The sequence below is a fragment of the Carcharodon carcharias genome, chromosome 12 (genome assembly GCF_017639515.1).
Source record: "Carcharodon carcharias isolate sCarCar2 chromosome 12, sCarCar2.pri, whole genome shotgun sequence".
Lineage (NCBI taxonomy): Eukaryota > Metazoa > Chordata > Chondrichthyes > Lamniformes > Lamnidae > Carcharodon > Carcharodon carcharias.
The window spans coordinates 60,922,559-60,940,876 of NC_054478.1; the positions used below are offsets into that span (position 1 = coordinate 60,922,559).

The 18,318-nt window shown below is 43.1% G+C and overlaps 1 protein-coding gene across 5 annotated transcripts in view; it reads left to right on the forward strand.

Annotated features, from left to right (window-relative positions):
* The window catches only part of grb14 (growth factor receptor-bound protein 14), a 143,626-nt gene that overhangs the window by 29,540 nt on the left and 95,768 nt on the right, over positions 1-18,318 (forward strand). For 4 of the 5 annotated variants that reach the window (XR_005944594.1, XM_041201158.1, XM_041201160.1 and 1 more), the window contains exons 2-3: positions 11,949-12,105; positions 18,024-18,145. Coding sequence is in view for 4 of the 5 variants with exons in the window: in XM_041201158.1 (XP_041057092.1) it covers positions 11,949-12,105; positions 18,024-18,145 (279 nt within the window). In the remaining variant the exon portion in view is untranslated. Of the gene's footprint in view, positions 1-11,441; positions 11,607-11,948; positions 12,106-18,023; positions 18,146-18,318 lie in introns of those variants that run through there. The other variant, XM_041201159.1, reaches the window with a different exon arrangement.

Below are 18,318 nucleotides of genomic sequence, written 5' to 3' on the forward strand. Positions count from 1 at the left end.
CAACTCTTCTTCTCCGCCGATGCTGCCAGACCTGAGTTGTTCCAGGTAATTCTGTTTTTGTTTTGGATTTCCAGCATCCGCAGTTTTTTTGTTTTTATATTAGATTAGAACAAAATGAGGGCAAACTGGCCAAAGCAGGAAAAGCATTGGATGACGATGGTGTGATCAGCCTTCCCAAAGTCTTAAAAAAAAATTCAGAAGAATTATTATGTATAATACACCATAATCATTGTCACAAATGAAGCTTTGGGACTTTGGTTAGGGTTAGTTTGATACTATAAACAGGTGGAAACTTGATTGTGTTGGTCATGGGTGGGCTTTTTATGGAAGGCAATCGTGCTTTTGAAAGTGTGGAGGATAACATTTCTCCACCGAAAAATAGATTTTCTGTGAAAATAACTAATATCACTGACAGATATTTAAAGTTATAATATGAATTCAGCACCTGAGGTGAAAAATATGTTATACTAAACACATCTATTGCTAATTGTATTGCTTTACTTAGAGGAAAATGACCCACAAATCTAATGTCAGCAGAGTATAAGCGTCAATAGTGATCAGATCTTTACTATGCTGCTTTTACAAATAAGAATATAATGAACCTTTAGATTATTTTGAGCACTTCTTTAAAAAAAAAGTTATTTCCTTAACCTTTACAGCAAAGCGAACTTCTATTTGGCTTACATTCTGGAAATTATTAATATGCATTTTTGATTTACTTTCAAGGAAAGCTTTAGTAAATTGATAATTGGCAATTTTGACAATAACTTCAAAGATTCAGGTTATGTTTAAAAAAAAAATACTGATTGAAACTTTAGTTGGTTATGTACAAATGGGTGGCAGCCTCCAATTATTTATACTGGTGTACCTCCTTGTTAATGAATGGAAAGAAAAATTAATCTACCAATGCAAATAAGTTTGCCCAATGTCATTTGTGGTCAAGCATTACAATGAACATGATGCATTCAATGGTCTCTTTTTGTACTGTTAAATGGTTTTATAGGCAAGTAAAATATTTTTGCTTGAAGGCAAGAAAAATAGTAAAAATAAACACTAAAATTAACATTAAAACTTGATGAAAGAGAGAATCCTGCTCTTGCTTGTAGTTACTTTGACTGGGAGACCTGCTGTCTTGGTACTTTCCATGACTATGTGTGAGGTCCCAGACTCTTTACAGATAATTGGCCACTTGCCTTAATAAGTGTCAGGCTGGGCCCTGGTTGGTCACAGTTTGCTGGTTCACTTTCTGAGCCATTCTCCTAACTTGTTAGGATCTCCTGTCTCATCCTCCATTGCCTACTTACAAGCACATTTGAAGGGGTGATGTCTCCACAACGCACCAGCTGATGCTGATGGGCCCTCTCACTTGGATTTGCATGACTGCTGAGTCGAGATCCTGAGGTATGGCCGCTAGTAAGTGAAAACATTAGAGAGAGTTGGAGAGCTGTGAAACACCTTTTCCCCCCTACCCACACCCCTTTTTTTTAGCATGGGTGTGTGGCTTATCAAGGGATCAAGGATACTAGCCCTCACAAATATCTCCCATATACCCTAAAAGGGAAGACAGGAAGGTAAGAAAAAATTTGAACTTAAGTACTTATTCGTATATTGGTATGTTTGTATGCATCATTGTTTAAAATGTTTATGGTAAATTTTGAATTGATAATGCTACTCCTGATATTGAGTAGCTATAGTCTTATGATAATTTCACAATGACTGCAGAAACTGAAAAAAGTCCAGGGAGCCGAAAGCTATTGGCCTTTTTTCTGCTGTAATTTTATCAGTGCTTTTTTTATAACTGAGCAATTGATTACATTTTACATCTGTTTAATTAGTGTGTATATTTTGAATTAGAATATTTTTGCAGTACAGTATAGTACAAACATAAAAATGCACAGTACTGTTAACAGTTCACTTTTATATTAGGTAACAATTTCACCTTATGTTACATTCCCTTGAATTTGCGAAGTAAACAGTAAATTTCCATGCACTAAATACTGATTGAAAAATTCCAATTCTGTTTGATATGGCATTATCCTTGCTTTTTCACTTCAATTTATTATGTTTTAAAATCATCTTTAGTTTTGTGTTTGGAATTACAAACCAAGTCTTTGTTTAACAATGGAAAAGCACTTATTTTTATAAGCACGGGTGTGAACCATCCATCTATTGTCTTGCGCTGATGAAACTAATTTAAATAGCACTAATCAAAATTTGAAGTCGAATTCAATAAGTGAAAGCTTCTATTTAGACTTCAATTCTCAGTAAATGTTAATGGAAATTGATATCTTAATATGGTGGTACTTAATACAGTAGGTAATTCTGCATAATAGACTGAATTTTGGGCCCCATTGTGAGTGGGAGTAAAAGCGGATGGGACCTGAAAATACTGGTGCCAGCCAGGCTTTGAGAGGCCGGTCTCGATGCTAGCAATGTTCACCAGGACAGCAGGAGGAGGGCAAGACAGTGATCCCATTCACCTCTTTATTAAAGCCAAATAGAATTGTTGGAGCTCATTATGAGCTCATTAAAGAAGGAAGTTGAAAATTTGACAGGGGTGCATGGCCTGTATGCACTGCCTGGACTAAACAGCTGAAGGAAGGGAGGCACAGAGTGGGGAGAAAGTCATGGATACTGCAGGGAGTATTCCGCTAGCCTTCTAATAGGGTCAGTGGTGCAAAGGGGAGCTCGGTCTTTGGGAAAGCGGTGCGCTTGGTGCTACATAGGTGGTGGGAAGAATGGGCATATAACGCTCAGACATTGAATAGGGTTGTCACCCCAATAAAATCAAAAGTGCTGGAAATGCTCACCAGGTCAGGCAGTATCTGTGGAGAGAAACAGATAAAGGATGGAATCGTTCCAGATTTGCATTAATTGTAGAAGCAGGTGGGTAAAGCGGTGTTTACCCGTCGGCTGCCATGGCAGCTTCCCGTGCCATATTGCCCAAATCCCCCACATTTTTTACGAATTCCCAGGAAACACGCCCTTTCCATGGCGGGTGAGCTCTCATTCACCTGCCATGCCATCACCTTGCCGCTTCATCATGCCCGGTGCCATATTTAAAGTGCCGCGTGCATATCGCTGTGCTTCTAGCCCAGGACTGTTGTACGAAAGACATGGCCCTGAAAGGCAAAAAGACTGCAGCCCCCAGGTTCAATGATGCGTCACTTAAGAACCTTTTGAATGGATTGGAGGCCCACCATGATGTCCTCTACCTCTGCTCTGGCTGCAGGATGGGCAACAACATCACCAATTCGTCTTGGGAGGTGGTCAGCACCAATGCCCTGTGAAAGGGGACAGCCACCCAGTGCCGCAAAAGGATGAATGACCTCTTTCGTTCCGCCAGGGTAAGTCACTCTTCTCATCACTCTCAACTCTCACACTGTCAAACCCATCACACGTCCACAAGGCCCTCACTCACTGCCAGTTCAAGGGACATCACCATTCACTCTTTCACACACATCTTCAGTGTCCTTATTTCATCCATAGGACCACTTACCACCAATACATACCAGGATACTTGTCATCTGGCCTGGCAGGCATCCTGCTTACACACTCTCCATCCCTGTTCATAAAGGACAAGCTGGCACACAACAAGAGGGAGAGGTTGCAGACTGGCGGAGGAATACCTGAAATCAAGATCCTCACAGACTTTGAAAATTGAGTCATTCAATTGGCCAGCAAGGATCCGGACTGTTCCTGTGCTGACGGTGAGGTCGGCAGTGCCTTACCTAGTGAGGATCCAGCAGTGCAACGTCCCTCAGGCAACCATGCTGTGAGTGATGTGTCCTGTTTCACAAGCCACTGCCATTAACTGATTACCTCTCCTTCCTTCCGCAGGCACATCTGCCAAACAGCTGACGGAGTCCACGACCCAGGACCTCCAATCAAGCCCCAAAGAAACCTCAAGAGGAATCTGAAGGCACCCTCCTTGAAATCCCGTCACAGTGCTCACCCACACCCTCCACCAGCGCAGAGAGACACACCTTGGTGGGACCTAGCTTTACAGTAGCCTTGGGATCACAATATGATGAGCACATTGCGTTTTCTGATGCATAGCAGGTGGAGGCATGGACTTCCCAGGTGTCTGGCACTCAGCAGATTTCTGGCCTCCAGCAGTCCTCTGAGTCTGAGTCAGATGATGAGCCTCTGGACTCAGTCACGTCACGGTTGCTGGAGCTGCAAAGACAAGTTCGGGAACATCAGGAAGGGATGTCTATTGTGCTCCTCAGATTGCAAAGTACGATGGAGGAAACTGTCTGCCTTCAGGCTGAGGTGATAGTGCCGGAATGCCAATGCACCGAGGTCAACACTGGTAGGATGGTGGCCGCTATTGAGACCTTGGGCTAGGATGTCGCTCTTGCACTGCTGTGTGGGCTGAACTACATCGCTGATGCCATAGTTGGCCTCCAACAGTGTGTATGCAAGAGGGGTGCGGAGCAGCTCCATCTCATTCAGCTACCCCCTCTCAAGGAGTCATCCAGGGGCCATCAGGTATGCGTAAGGAGGATCATCAGACAGTGTACCCCATGGGGCCATCTACCCACGTGACTTTGGGAGTGTCCAGCCTATCTGAATCCCCTCTTCCTGTGACCTCAGCAGCTTCAGCTGCAGAAGCTGAGGAGGGTGCCACTGCCACACAGCAGGCTGGACTTGGTCCTCCAGAGGGTACCCGCCAAAGTCATCACAGGGTATAGCAGTCAGCAGGCTGCCTCCACCTCCGCTATACATGTCCAGGGAGCACCAAAACGTAGCTGCAGGGTTAGAAAATTTAAGCCTGGGTGCAGGTGTTAATCAGTTGTATATAATGTTCACTATTGTAAATAAACTCCCAAGAATGTCTCCTTGCCTAAGGCTCCTTGTTCTGATAAGCAACGTTCGTGTCACTCAGATGTGAAACCTTTCTGCACAAGATAAATGCAGGTGTTTCAGTCCAGGGCCAATTCCCTGTGCTCTCTGCAGGCTTCAGACCAAAGTGACAGTCCAGCCTCACACTCCATGGACACGTTAGTGATGCCTCTACCTTGATGGTGCTTGTCATTGCTGCCAGAATGTCGTGGGTAGGTTTCACAGAGTTCTGTCATTCTCTCTGTGTGCTCTCAGCACCTTTTTGAGGTGGGGCTGACCCCCATCTCTTTAGCATCTGTGACTAGCGACACTGTGCTCCTGAAGAGTCAGGTGCTGAAGGCTGACAAAGGATCAGGTGCTTTAAAGTTTCATGGCTATGTCTCCATGATTTGACCCTGAATAGAGAGTGCCCTCAGCCAGACAGGAGTCAAATCTTCACATAGCCTCTGAGAATATCTATGGAGTGTTCTCACTGCATGTCGTCATCATCCTCCCACAATCTAGTGACTGTTAGGGCCTCCACTGCATCTTAATGACTGGACCATTATCACAGAGGGTATGTGCGCTGCCAGCAGCCAGAATGGAGTCAAATGTTCACAGATGTCATGCCACGATCTATGGTGTCTCCTCACTGCATGTCGTCATCATCCTCCACAAATCTAGCAGCTATGAGGGCCTCCGGAGCGTGCGCCTGCCTCGTGTGGCCAGCGCAAGAATCTCATCACCGTCATTGTCGCCTTTTGAGAACCTCCTCACCCTCATTACTGTCGATGTCCTCCTCATTGGAGGAGATCTGCAGCTCATCCATCTCCTCCTCAGCCAGCTCATCTCCCTGTTGCAGCGCCTGGTTATAAACTGTGCAGCAGGCAACGATGATGTGTGACACCCTCTGCGGACTATATTGCAGGCGTCCATCAGACTGGTCCAGGCACCAGAACTTCATTTTCAGCATCCCAATGGTTTGCTGCACAAAGTTATGAGTTGTGGCATGAGCCTCATTATACCTTTGCTGCAGTCTGAGGCCACCGCGCAGGTGTCATCAGCCACATCCTCTGTGGGTAGCCCTTGTTCCCTAGGAGCCATCCCTGTGGAAGCTGGAAGACATCAGGCATCTGAGATTGACCAAGAATGTAGGACTTGTGGACACTCCCTGGAAACCATGTGGAGACCTGCAGGATGCATTTGTGGTGGCTGCACACCAGCTGCACATTTAGCAAATGGAAGCCCTTGCAGATGACATAGTTGACCCTTTGTTGCAGTGGAGATCTGAGAGCCATGTGAATGCAGCCGATGGCACCCTGCACCTGAGATAAACCCTAAATCTGGGCAAATCCAATCGTTCTTGCATCCTGGCTCTCTTGGCTCTGGAAAAATGCACAAAGCTGTGTGCCCTTGTGAAGATGGCATTGTGACCTCATGGATGCATTTGTGAAGATGGCATTGTGACCTCATGGATGCATTTGTGAAGATGGCATTGTGACCTCATGGATGCATTTGTGGTTGGAGGATTGTGATATCCCACAGAGGTCACCTGTGGAGCCCTGAAAGGAGCCACTGGTGTAAAAATTGAGCACTGCGGTCACTTTCATGGCCACTGGCAGTGGATGCCCTCCATGCCCCCATGGCGTTAAATCCTGCAGTAGCTGGCAGATGTGACCAACCAGCTCACTAGACATTCACAGCCTTTGGTGACACGGGTTGTCGGTCAGCTGCAGGATTGAAAGGTGGCGTCTGTAGACCCTGGGTCTAACTAGGCACCGACCTAGTGGCTGTGGCTCTTCATTGGCATATACTGGAGCCTCAGCAGCCCTTTTCTACCTGAGGGTGCTGCTCCTGCACCTGTGCAGCCAGGTGTGTCCATCACTCTCTTCTCTGTCATGCCTGCTTTCTGCACATCACAGGGCATACAGCTAGTTCACCAGGCTCCATGAATCTGATGATGTACTCCTGTAGGATGAAAGAAAGAGATGCGTGGGTTAGCTTGGGTGTACTAAGAGCCTCTCTTAGTTAAGTCTGAAGGCCCCTTAATGCATCTTAGAGTGTACTGCCCCTTGCTTGGATGGCCAGAGTTTAGTGCGCTGCATGGCTGCCCAAAACCTCACTCACCTCTGCCCCACTCCACCTGACCGATTGGCAGCAGCTTTGCCCACTGGACTGCATGCTGTGCTCTCAGCTCAGGCGCAGGCACTCTCCTAACCCGCACTGCAAGGCTGCACTGTTAGCTTGAGCCAAGGGGGAAATTGGTTCAAACCGGGATGATGACATTGCAAGGGACTGTAAGCACCTCCACCAGTGACTGCTACAAGGCCAGCTTTAGCAAGGAGATTGTACAACATGCCCAGTCGTCCAACTGAAAAGCTCTGGAGCACTTGGTGGCACTTTAATGCTTCTGCATTGCTTGAGTGGGCAGCTAAGCTAGAGACATGACTCCAAGCATGTCAATGTGGCTGCACCTGAACTGTCTCAGCTGCAGAGGAATAGTCACTTTATATAAGGTTTCCCTAATGTGTGGCCGCTTCCCTTCCTCCCACACCACATTTCCTTGTGGACCACCTTCAAATGAAGGGCAGCTCTTTCCCCCATCCCCAAGACACCTCACCTGCCAGGCAACTCACCCCCCTTCTTGAACTCACCTGTCCTTGCCATATTGTCCACTCGTGCCACCGAGCATGCCCAACGCCAGCGCGCATGGAAAATTCAGCCCAATCTTTCAGGTTGATGACCTTTCATCAGAAGCGAAGAAAGATAGAAATGTAAGATTGTTTAAACTAGTGGAAGTTGGGGGGGTGGGGTGGAAACAGGATGCACAGCGGAGAACGTCTGTGTTAGTGTGGAGGGAGGGGGTGATTACATAAAAGATTTCATGATGCAATAGCCAAAGAGAGTGGTAATGGGTACAGTAAAGGAACAAGGATTGGGTCCAGATGACACATGAATGCTGCATAAAAATCATCTGAATGCAATATGAACGGAATAAAGAAAGAAACAAGACAGGACAAACACACAAAACAAATATAAGGAGAAAAAGAAACATATAATAAGATGAAGGCAGATGAAGGTTGTCACCTCCAACCCCTCCTGGAATCGCATGGGTAAAAGAGCAGGGCCAACCCTGCCATTCATAATAGAAAGGCTACCTGTCCACAAGGAGGGCTGCAACTGGCAAAGGCAGCACAATTCTCAGATTTTAGGTCCAGTGGCGATCAGGGGAAACACCTTCCTCAGGAAGGGTGGAACCCTGAGAAGCAGGAGGGCACAGAGGAAGGAAAGGATGGAAGGCAACAGCAGCCATTTCCTTAACAGAGAAGCTACCTGGAGATGACCGAGACTGTGCTGAAGGAGACTGCGACACTCTTGGTAAATGGTCACAGGCATTTGTGACCTCGTCTCTGAAGACTTCACAACCCACAGCATTGGTCGCTATGCTTGATAGCAGCTATCAAAGTCATCATGGTCTTGAACTTCTTAACTTCTGCCTCCTTCCAAGGACCAGCTGAGGACCTTTAGTGGCATCTTGCAAACTGCAGCACACCACCGCATCTTGCAGCTCACTGATGCCCTCTATGCGATAGCTGGTCAGTGCATTCAGATGCAGCCTCACAGGCACAGAGGGCATTGGGATCTGCTGGATCCCCAAGGTGCAGGCCATAATTTAATGCATCCATGTGGTCATGAAGTCACCCAGTGACTGCCCACTCGGATTCATCCATAGGAAGATTCCACTTCATCAACGTTCAACTGTCTGCCACCACAGCAGGAGCTTCCCTCGTGTGTGCGCTTACTTTCCTGGCAGCCGTCATGGTCCTTCATTCTCCAGCAGTCCATGCTGCCTCAGATCTCTGAAGCCTGTGGATAGATCCTAGGTGGTGAGGCATATTCATGCCGCTGATCGCTCTGTGGGAGCCCAAATCAATGCCACCTCACTAAGACAACTATCGACAGGGCTGCTGGGCTACTGAAGGTGTGATTCCAGTACGCAGCCAGTTGTGTGGCGCCTTCCAGTACTCTGCTACAAGGATCTTGGTCATTGTAGTAGTCTGCTGCATTCTTCATAACATGCCCTCGAGAGAGGTGTGGACCTTGAGGACAGTGAGGCCCTGGAGGGAGACAGCACATCGGGGGAGGAGCAGAAACAGGATATAAGAGAGGAGAAGGAAGTGAGGCAGAGAGAGATAACACTGAATGGAGAGGTCCCCTGGTTGCTCAAAGATGTGACTAGGCTTGGTTCAGGGCACAAAGAGCTTGTCAGAATGCCATGAATGTCAGAGATCATCTGATTCAGGAGCGTTTTACCTAATTTTTTCTGAGCCACGATGAACGGCATGGCAATGAAAGGAGTGTGAGATATCTGTGCTAAGTCATCCATGGAAGACGCAACCTAGAACATATAATTATTTACTGCCAATGAAGGAAGCACAGTTGTCTGGAGGCTTTGTCCTCACCGTGAAGGATCCAGTTATCTCTTTTCACCATCTCATAATACTTTTCCTGTCATGGCAGCAATATAAGGAGTCCCAGATGAGATGTGTGGCTAAAATTATCATAATTTATACTGTGAAGATAAAGAAAACAGTAGATAGACAGTAAGAACATATATCCCAGTGACCTACTTAGCACTCTGCATGGTGCTGTGTCCTCCGTGCTTGGGCACTCCTACCTGGTACCCCCCCCGCCCCCCCCCACTTTGCTGCCTTGGCAGAGGTAGAGGCAGTTTGTTCACTTGTCTCGGCTTGTAGCTGAGATGCTTATGGCGGTCGTCCTCATCGTGGAGGTGCCTTTGGGGGCCTTTCACAGGGCTGCTGCAAATGCAGCATTGAAAGGCAGCCATCATCACTTGATCCTGCCAAATAGATGGCAGTCCCTTTGTCAGAGGTGCCATGGAGGCTAAGGATGATGAGGGTGCCCCTTGAGGAGTGGCACCCTCAAACTCCTCTGTGACATCCTTAGTCCTTGCAAGGCTCTCCGGATGCCTGGATGAGGACACCTTCTGAGTCATAGCTGGCATCCCTCCAAAGATTTCTGCTTCACCAGTGCCACTAAGTGGTCCATGATATGGAGCCTCATGCATTCTGTGAATGTCAAAGCGTAGTTCCTACGTAGACTGAGTGATATCACACATGGCTGTCTAAATGGTTGGTCACTCTCTTAATGGGCGCGCTGTGCACTCAAAGCCCTGAGCCATTACAGCACGTGAGCTAGACGATTCTCAGCCTATGACTGCACCAGCCTCAGGAAACTCCGACTTATGGAATCACATATCCTGATACTGTTCTTTCCAGTGACTGCTGAAGCTCTGCACTGGGCCCAGCTGAGCAGGGCTTTGTCTCTGAGGGGAACTGACCACAGCTCCCTTTTTGCTTCTTGTAAATATTTGGTTTTTGATTACTGCAGCATCAGTTGCCTATATTAAATATCTGTTATAATCAGACAAATTTATTTGCCTATTTTATTTTCAATTTCACAGTAACAAACTTAAAAAGGGATATCTTTGATTGGAATTATTACATTTGGTCTCTAAATATAACCATTTAAATTCGGATTGTACGTTTCAACTTGTATTTTTTTGTATTCTGACGTTTTATACAAGCTAAAGTAAGGTTACTCCAGTTACACTAATTAAAAAGTTTTCAGGCAAAGATATGGGTATTGAAGCATTGTGTGTTCTGCACCTCATGACAAAATGAGCACTGTTCCTCATGAAATATGATAGCTTTGAGCTTTGGTTTGGCAGAACCACTGTAATTAAAATGCACACTGGGACACAATTGGAATTAAGCCTGACTGCATTTCCTGTATCATTTTTCTACAAGGGAAGTAACTTTTGGTGTAATAAAAGCATTTTAGACTTTGATTTTGCATAAACAAATTATTTTAAAGAAATTGAAAGTATTTTGCTAAGCTGCATTTGTAAAGCAGCTAAGATAACTATAGTTTCGGTTTTATACTTCACATCTAAAAATGCTTGATTATGCAGTAGAATCGACCACGGAAAGTGCTTCAGTACATAAGCTCTTGTGTTTTGTTTGCAGTCCGTGATTGGAGATCCTTCAGTTCTTGTCTTCTAAATCTCCATGCTGACTGATTTTAAATAGCAGATCATTTACCTAGGTTCAAATGACATCATAACAGAAGCCTCTCATTGCCAGGAGCTTTTGAAGGGTGCTTTACGTAGCCCAGCAGGGACACACTGACAAGATTTTTTCTGTATAGACAGGCCAACTTGTCTTGCCCCTTCTGATCTCCCTTTCAAATGAAAAGAACATAAAGGCTGCATCAGCAAATCCCTAGTTAGTGCCTTCTAACCCCTCCTCCTACCATCCCTCAACACAAGGCAAAGTTGAGCTGTCTAACGTTACAGTTGAGTCTTATCTCCATGAATGCAAATTATTTTATTAACCATTATTCAAAAAGAATTGTGAATAAGAAGTGGAACAACCATAGTGCATTTTTTTTGCTTTAAGTTTATGCAGTAAGGGAGGTTCAGCATATGCTGATTCCTGAGAAGGTAGCAGGTGATTGGGTGAAAAATTTGATGACATGCAGCTGTGGAGTCAGGCAACTGCTGTTAACAGGCAGCACCATATAATCACCTCATTTGAGACTGGTGCAATCGCAGATATCTCCAAGGCTGATCTAGCGTGCCCTAATGTGCAATTCTAAGTTACCTGTACAATGATTTTATAGAGCAATGCCCACATACTTATATTAACTGTAGAGCTGACCAAAATATGCAAGTCTGTTTGTCGACATGTCTGCTGGTAAGTAAAGCTAATGTAAATAATCGACTCAAAAACAGGGAAGTTTGTAGAGACATTTGAAATACTTTAAACAATTGTTTAAAAATCTGTATTTACTGTAGTGCCATGATGATGCAAATGAATCTTTTTTACGTGTTTATACAATAGCATTACACTATTTTGGGCATTTTCTTTTTTGAACTTATGTAAATGCAAAAATTAAAGGGATTTTAAATTTCAACTTTTAACAGGTGGAATGATAAAAGGTTCATTCATTTGGCTTGCTAACATGGTTAGCATATGCAACCATTGCAGTTCGTAAACAGAAATTTATTTTTCTTATCTCTTGGTTTTTATATGCAGGTAATTAAAGTATTTAATGAGGATGGCAGCAGTCAAGCATTGGAAGTGCCAAGTGACATCATAGCTCGCGATGTCTGCCAGTTGTTCATACTGAAAAATCACTGTGTCAATGACAACACCTGGACTCTCATTGAGCATCTTGCTCATATTGGCGTAGGTAAGTGTAGGCATTACAGTTAAGAAATTCTTTGTATGAATTTATTTATCTACAAAAAGATAAATTTACCTTTTTTATTTTGATTTATCACAATATGACTTGAAGTAATTACAAAGAAAAAAAAATCTGAGCGTATGCAAAATATATACCTATATATGTTTTTCAAACACATTTTATGTTTGCATGTCTTTGCTTACCGTGTCTGCTATCATTTTTGTTCACCCTTAGAGGCAATTGTTCAGTTGCACAAAAGCAATTTTAGTGTGCGTCACAATGCATATAACAGCATCCATTTGAAGCAGTGAACAGCAAAATTTTATTGCCCAGCCATTTGCAAATACTCAACCACAATTTTCATACAGCTAGTCAATCAGGGTCATTTTCACCTAAACCACTCAGTGGGTTTCTAATGGTATAAAGTCGGCTAACTGTTTCATACTCTGCCCAATATTACTTTTCAATGAAATCCGGTGGGGCAATCAATTCTATCCTGTCATTTTCTTGCTGAAAGCATCAGATAAAAATAACCTATATTTTGGGAAAATATCCCACTTGTTACCCTTTTCGTGCACTCTCAAAACTACCTCTCTTCATTAAAAAAAAACTTGTTGATTCAATGAAGGGTATTCAAACTCTTTGGGCTGAATTTTGCCATCGGCGAGCAAGGGGCGGGGCCCACTTGCTGGCGTGCAAAATGGGAACCCCTGATGTCATCCTGCCCCATTTAAATCTTCAGGAAGGCAGGCCCGCAGCAAAATTAGCTGTGCGCCCGCCGACCTGTCAATGGCCAATTGAGGCCAATGACAGGATCATTAAAACAATTAAAGGATCTACCTGTCCAACTTTAAGGTTGGTGGGCAGGCCAGGAGCCCCAGTGGGGAACAGAAAAAACATGAAACCTCATCCACCGGCAGGATGAGATTTCATGTAGGGATTTAAAAAGTTTAATAAAGTTTTAGTGAAATTTATTAACATGTCCCATCTCGTGTGACATTGTCACATGAGGGGGACATGTTAAGGATTTTTTTTCTCTATTTTTAATGTTCATACAACTGTCAACGTTCTCCCGGAGGCACTGCTTTTTTGTGTGCATGCGTGAAAGAGCGCACTCTCACGTTTAGGGAATTTCTCCCCCCCCCCCCCAAGCAAAGGAAGCACATAGTGTTTCCCGCTGGGCGTCACGTAAGGCCCACCAGCTTAAAATGGCGGTGGGGCCCGCTTCTCCAGCGGGGATTGGCTTCCCACCCGCCAGAGATTGGGTCAGGCCCGCCTGCCTGGTAGGCAGAAAATTCTGCTCTTTGTTTAGTAATTCTTCATTAAATGGGTTCTGTCCACTAATATTTCTGCTATTTTGTTTGTGTTGAGGAAACAACCTGAGCAATGCATTTAGCCCCCATTAGCGATGATTCCCTTTACTAACAAGATGTATCGATCTGAAATTTTCACTTTGCAATTGACCTGGTCTCAAAAGCTTTTTGGATAGACAGTTCCAGATTTTCACTACCCTTAATGTGAGGAACTGCTTCCTTACATTATCCTTAAACTAAAAAGCAAGAAATGCTGGAAACACTCAACAGGTCAAGCAGCATCTGTAGAGAGAAACAGAGTTAATGTTTCCAGTCGATAACTTCCATCAGAATCTGATGAAAGACCATAGAAGTCAAACTCTCTTTTTCGCCACAGATGCTACCTGACCTGCTGAGTGTTCCCAGCATTTTCTGTTCTTATTTCAGATTTCCAGCACCTGCAATATTTTGCTTTCATACCGTTCTTCAATGGCCTGGCTCAAACCTTAAGACTCTGCCCCCTCGTTTCTGAACTGCACATAACTGTGTGTGACACACGTCTCTACCCTATCAAATCTTTTACTCGTCTTAAATACTTAAATTGGACACTCTTTACTTCTCTGTACTTGAGGCATACCTAAACCTATTCTAAGCAACTTGTCCTGAATTTAACCCTTTCAGTCAGGTCAGTTTTTAAAATGTGGTCCATAGCCCAGATTTGCTGGACCAGGATATCTAATGGTGTCTGCTGATAGTTAACCTTAACTTGCCCTTACCCTTGTAGGCCATTAATTTTTTTGCATTGCAAGTTACTGAAAATGCGAGCTGATAATGTTGCATCAAGGGAAGTGGCATCAGGGGCCTGAGTGAACAGGGCAAGTAATTCTGTATCTCTCTTATTGAAGAATTATGAAATTAACAGTGCAAGGACTGAGAAAAATTGTAAATTATGTGGGTGAATTTAATGTCAAATTGAAAAGTAAAATGGGGGAAAGAAAGATTAGATTTAGAAAGAAAAAAGAAGAAAAAATTAAAAGATTTGAAATTACACCTTTTAAAAAAAAATCTCCAATGAAAATCAAAACTTGAAGGACTGAGACTCCACACTTACAAAAGTTACTTTTTAATTCTACTGGGATTGATCAACACCATTTAAGACATATCATGTTGCTAAGTGTATTTGCATTTGAAATGACAGCAACTTTCTGTGCAGAGTTTGCCATGTACGTACATGTAACTACAGCAACTTCGTGCCATGTATTTCAAATGAGTGGCAGATAATGAGATGCTGCTTATGTAAAGCTAATGTTCAACAGTGAAACAATTAGAAATCTGTTAAGTGTAAACCACATAAAAGACTTGTAAGCAAAATTGGAGCCCATCATATTAAAGAGACAGTGGCAGCATGGATACAAAACAAACATAGAAATAAAAATACCTGGAAAAACTCAGCAGGTCTGGCAGCATCTGCGGAGAGAAACACAGTTAACGTTTCGAGTCCGTATGACTCTTCAACAGAGCTAAGTAAAAATAGAAAAGAGGTGAAATATAAGCTGGTTTAAGGGGGGCGTGGGACAAGTAGAGCTGGATAGAGGGCCAGTGATAGGTGGAGATAGCCAACTTTGTCCTTTTGTCTTTGACATCTTTTGGCTAAGAGAAATAATACAATAGTGGCGAACGGCTGTTTTTCTCACACTGGAAGGAAGTATACTTCACCACAGGTTAGTGTTAGGACCACTGCTCTTAATATTCATGATTTGTCTCTGGATATGCAACAACATCCTCTTTTATTAGTGCCTTTAACATAGTAAAATGCTCAAAAACACTTTACAGGAGCATTATCTGGTTATTCGCATTGAGTTATGTATACAGAGGATAATTTCAAAGTTTTCGGATGTCACAAAACAAGAAATGTAGTGAACAGTGAGAAGGATAATAGATTTCTAGGAAAGATGGACTGGTGAAATGGGCAGACACTTAAAAAAAAAGGGAACAGATATAGGCTTCTCGGCCCTTTGAACCTGCTTCATCATTCAACACGATCATGGCTGATCTGCCTCAATTCCAGCCTTTCTCACTATCCCCATATTTCTTACTCCCCCTCAGTATCCAAAATCTATCAATCTCTGTTGAATAAACACAATGAGCATCCAAAGCCCTTTGATGTATAGAATTTCAAAGATCCACAACCTTTTCAGTGAAGAAATTTTACCTCACCTCAGTCCTAAGTTGCTGACCCTTTATTCTGAGACTGTGACCTTCCTAGTTCTAGACCCCTCAGCCAGGGGTAACAACCTAGCAGTATCCACCCTATCAATCCCCTTAAGAATTTTGTATATTTCAATTAGATCACTTCTCATTCTTCTAAATTTCAGGGACTATAGGCCCAGTCTACTCAATCTCTCCTCATAGGACATTCCCCTCATCCCAGGAATCCAAACTAGTGAATCCTCGTTGCACTCCCTCCAAGGTTAGTATATCCTTCCTTAAGTAATGAGACCAAAACTGTACACAGTACTCCAGGTGTTAGATGAAATGTAATGCAGGGAAGTGTGAAATGATTCATTTTGGTAGGAAGAATGAGGGGCTAATATAAACTAAATGGTGGTGCAGGAACTGAGAACTGGGGTATAAATACACAAGTCTTTGAAAGTGGCAGGGCAAACTAAGAAGGCTGTTCAAAAAATGTAAATGAGATACTTGGCATAGGGCATGGAGTACAAAAACAAAAGAAGCTGTGGTAAACCTTCATTAAACACTGGCTAGATCCCACTAGGAGCATTGTAGTCAATTCCAGCTGCCACATTTTCGGAAGGAGGTCAAGGGTTGAGAGAATAAAGAGGACATTCACTCAAATGGTACCCGGGATGAGGAACCTCAGTTGCTACATTGTGGATCTAGCAAAACTGGAGTGGTTCTCCTTAGAGCAGCAATGGATTCGGGCAGATTTGATAGCGATATTTAAAATCGTGCAAGGTTTTGATAGAGCAAGTAAAAAAAAAAAGTTTCCAGTGTCAAAAGTGAAAATGTAGATTTAAGGTAATTGCCAAAAGAACCAGAGGTTGCAGTAAGACACATAATTTTGCGCAGCAAATTATGATCTGAAACGTACTGCCTGAAAGAGTGCTGGAAACCAATTCAATAACTTCAAAAAGGATAGGGATATAGGCTTGAAGAAGCTGTGGGGAAAGTGGTAGGGGAGTGGGACTAACTGGATAGTTCTTTCAAAGAGATGACACAGGCATGATGGACTGAATGGCGACCTCCTGTGCTAGATCAATCCAATTTCTATGATTTTCAAAAAGCTTATGATAACATATCAGATACTCCAATGGGATTAGTGGTCAGAATTTGGGTGAATAGGAATTGGTTGCATTCTTATAAATAGAATGTTGTTTATAACTGGTTCTGCTTGGGGACCAGTTATTAATAAGACATGCAGTGTTTGGTTTTAGAGCCCATTGCTGGTCTGGATGATGGCATTTGGGGGGGGGAAGGTCTAGATGTGACAGCTAGTGGGTCAACCTCTGGTAGGCGTTACGCATGGAAATAGGGTTAATGTCAAGCATGTGTACTCCATCCAAGGCTGTTGAATGAATGTAACATCTGGATATCATAGCATATGACTTTCTGAGGGTTTACATCAGTACACTACTGAAAAAGCAAGTACAGCATTGGGGTGGTTTGCTCAAATGATTGAATAAAAGCTCAAAATACTATATTATTGGAGGCTCTGCAAAAAGGTTCAAAAGAGGGCCAGTAGATTGATACCCAGCTTGAAAGCCCATAGTTATCATAAGCTTGGAGCAGAGGCTTTTTATTCTTGAATGTCATAGATTTTGAAGAGATTTGATAAAATAATGAAAGTGTTAAATACATGTTGATGGGTTATTTAAATTAAATCAGTTTGCTAGGACCAGGACAGGAGTATAATTTTATATTGGCACAAAACTATGTCATGTAATGAATGCAGATTTGCTGGAAGCTTTCAAAAGGGAACTGAATGATTTCCTTGCTGTGTATAACAATATTTGTAATAAAGGTATGCAGTATTAGGAGATGTCTTCCAGTCACTTGGTTTTCCTAGAACTTGTTTGATAACTAATTTTGGTGCTGCTGGCATACTTGTTTTGTGGGCCAACTCCCAGACACCATAGCAGCCCTACACTACTAACATGAACAATGGGATAAGGAGGAGTGGAATCCGCAGTGCGAACTTGAGGGTTGGGGAGGGTGGATACTTCAAATTCAGCATAAATCAGCCGCTGAATCTGGGACCTTTCTGGTTTAAGATTCAGCTGCTCCCAAGACAAACCTGGTATACCACCTGAGAGCATAGGGGAATTATACTTTTAACTAAATGTATTGATTACAAGCAATTATAGACAATTGATTCTTCCCCTATAGTCCTTTCTTATTACTGCAGCTAAGTTATGCTAATTTTCTACTAACTAAGAAAATACATAACTTATTAATCTTGCCATGTAGGACATGGGTGAAGTCCAACTTCTACTGTGTTATCTCCATTAGGTATGCCTTCAGTTTTTCTGAACTGAATTATGAAGGAAAAACAAAGAATTAATGGTTCTGGAATTATGTTTGTCATTTATCCTCCTTTGATTTCTTGTATAGAAAGAATTGTAGAAGATCATGAATCAGTGATTCACGTGCAGTCAACCTGGGGGATGGACACAGACAGCCGATTATACTTCAGAAAAAATTATGCAAAATATGAATTCTTTAAAAACCCTTCAGTAAGTCAAAACAGTAAATTTGCAGGAAAATTAACCAATGTCATGTACGTTATTTTCAGATTTTATCAGTTGCTGATGCGGTTTATGTTTATCTTTAAAAGGAAAGCTGGGTTTTCCATTCATGGTTTGAAGCAGCAGATTGTAAATGACATCATATGGTATTGTATATGCTA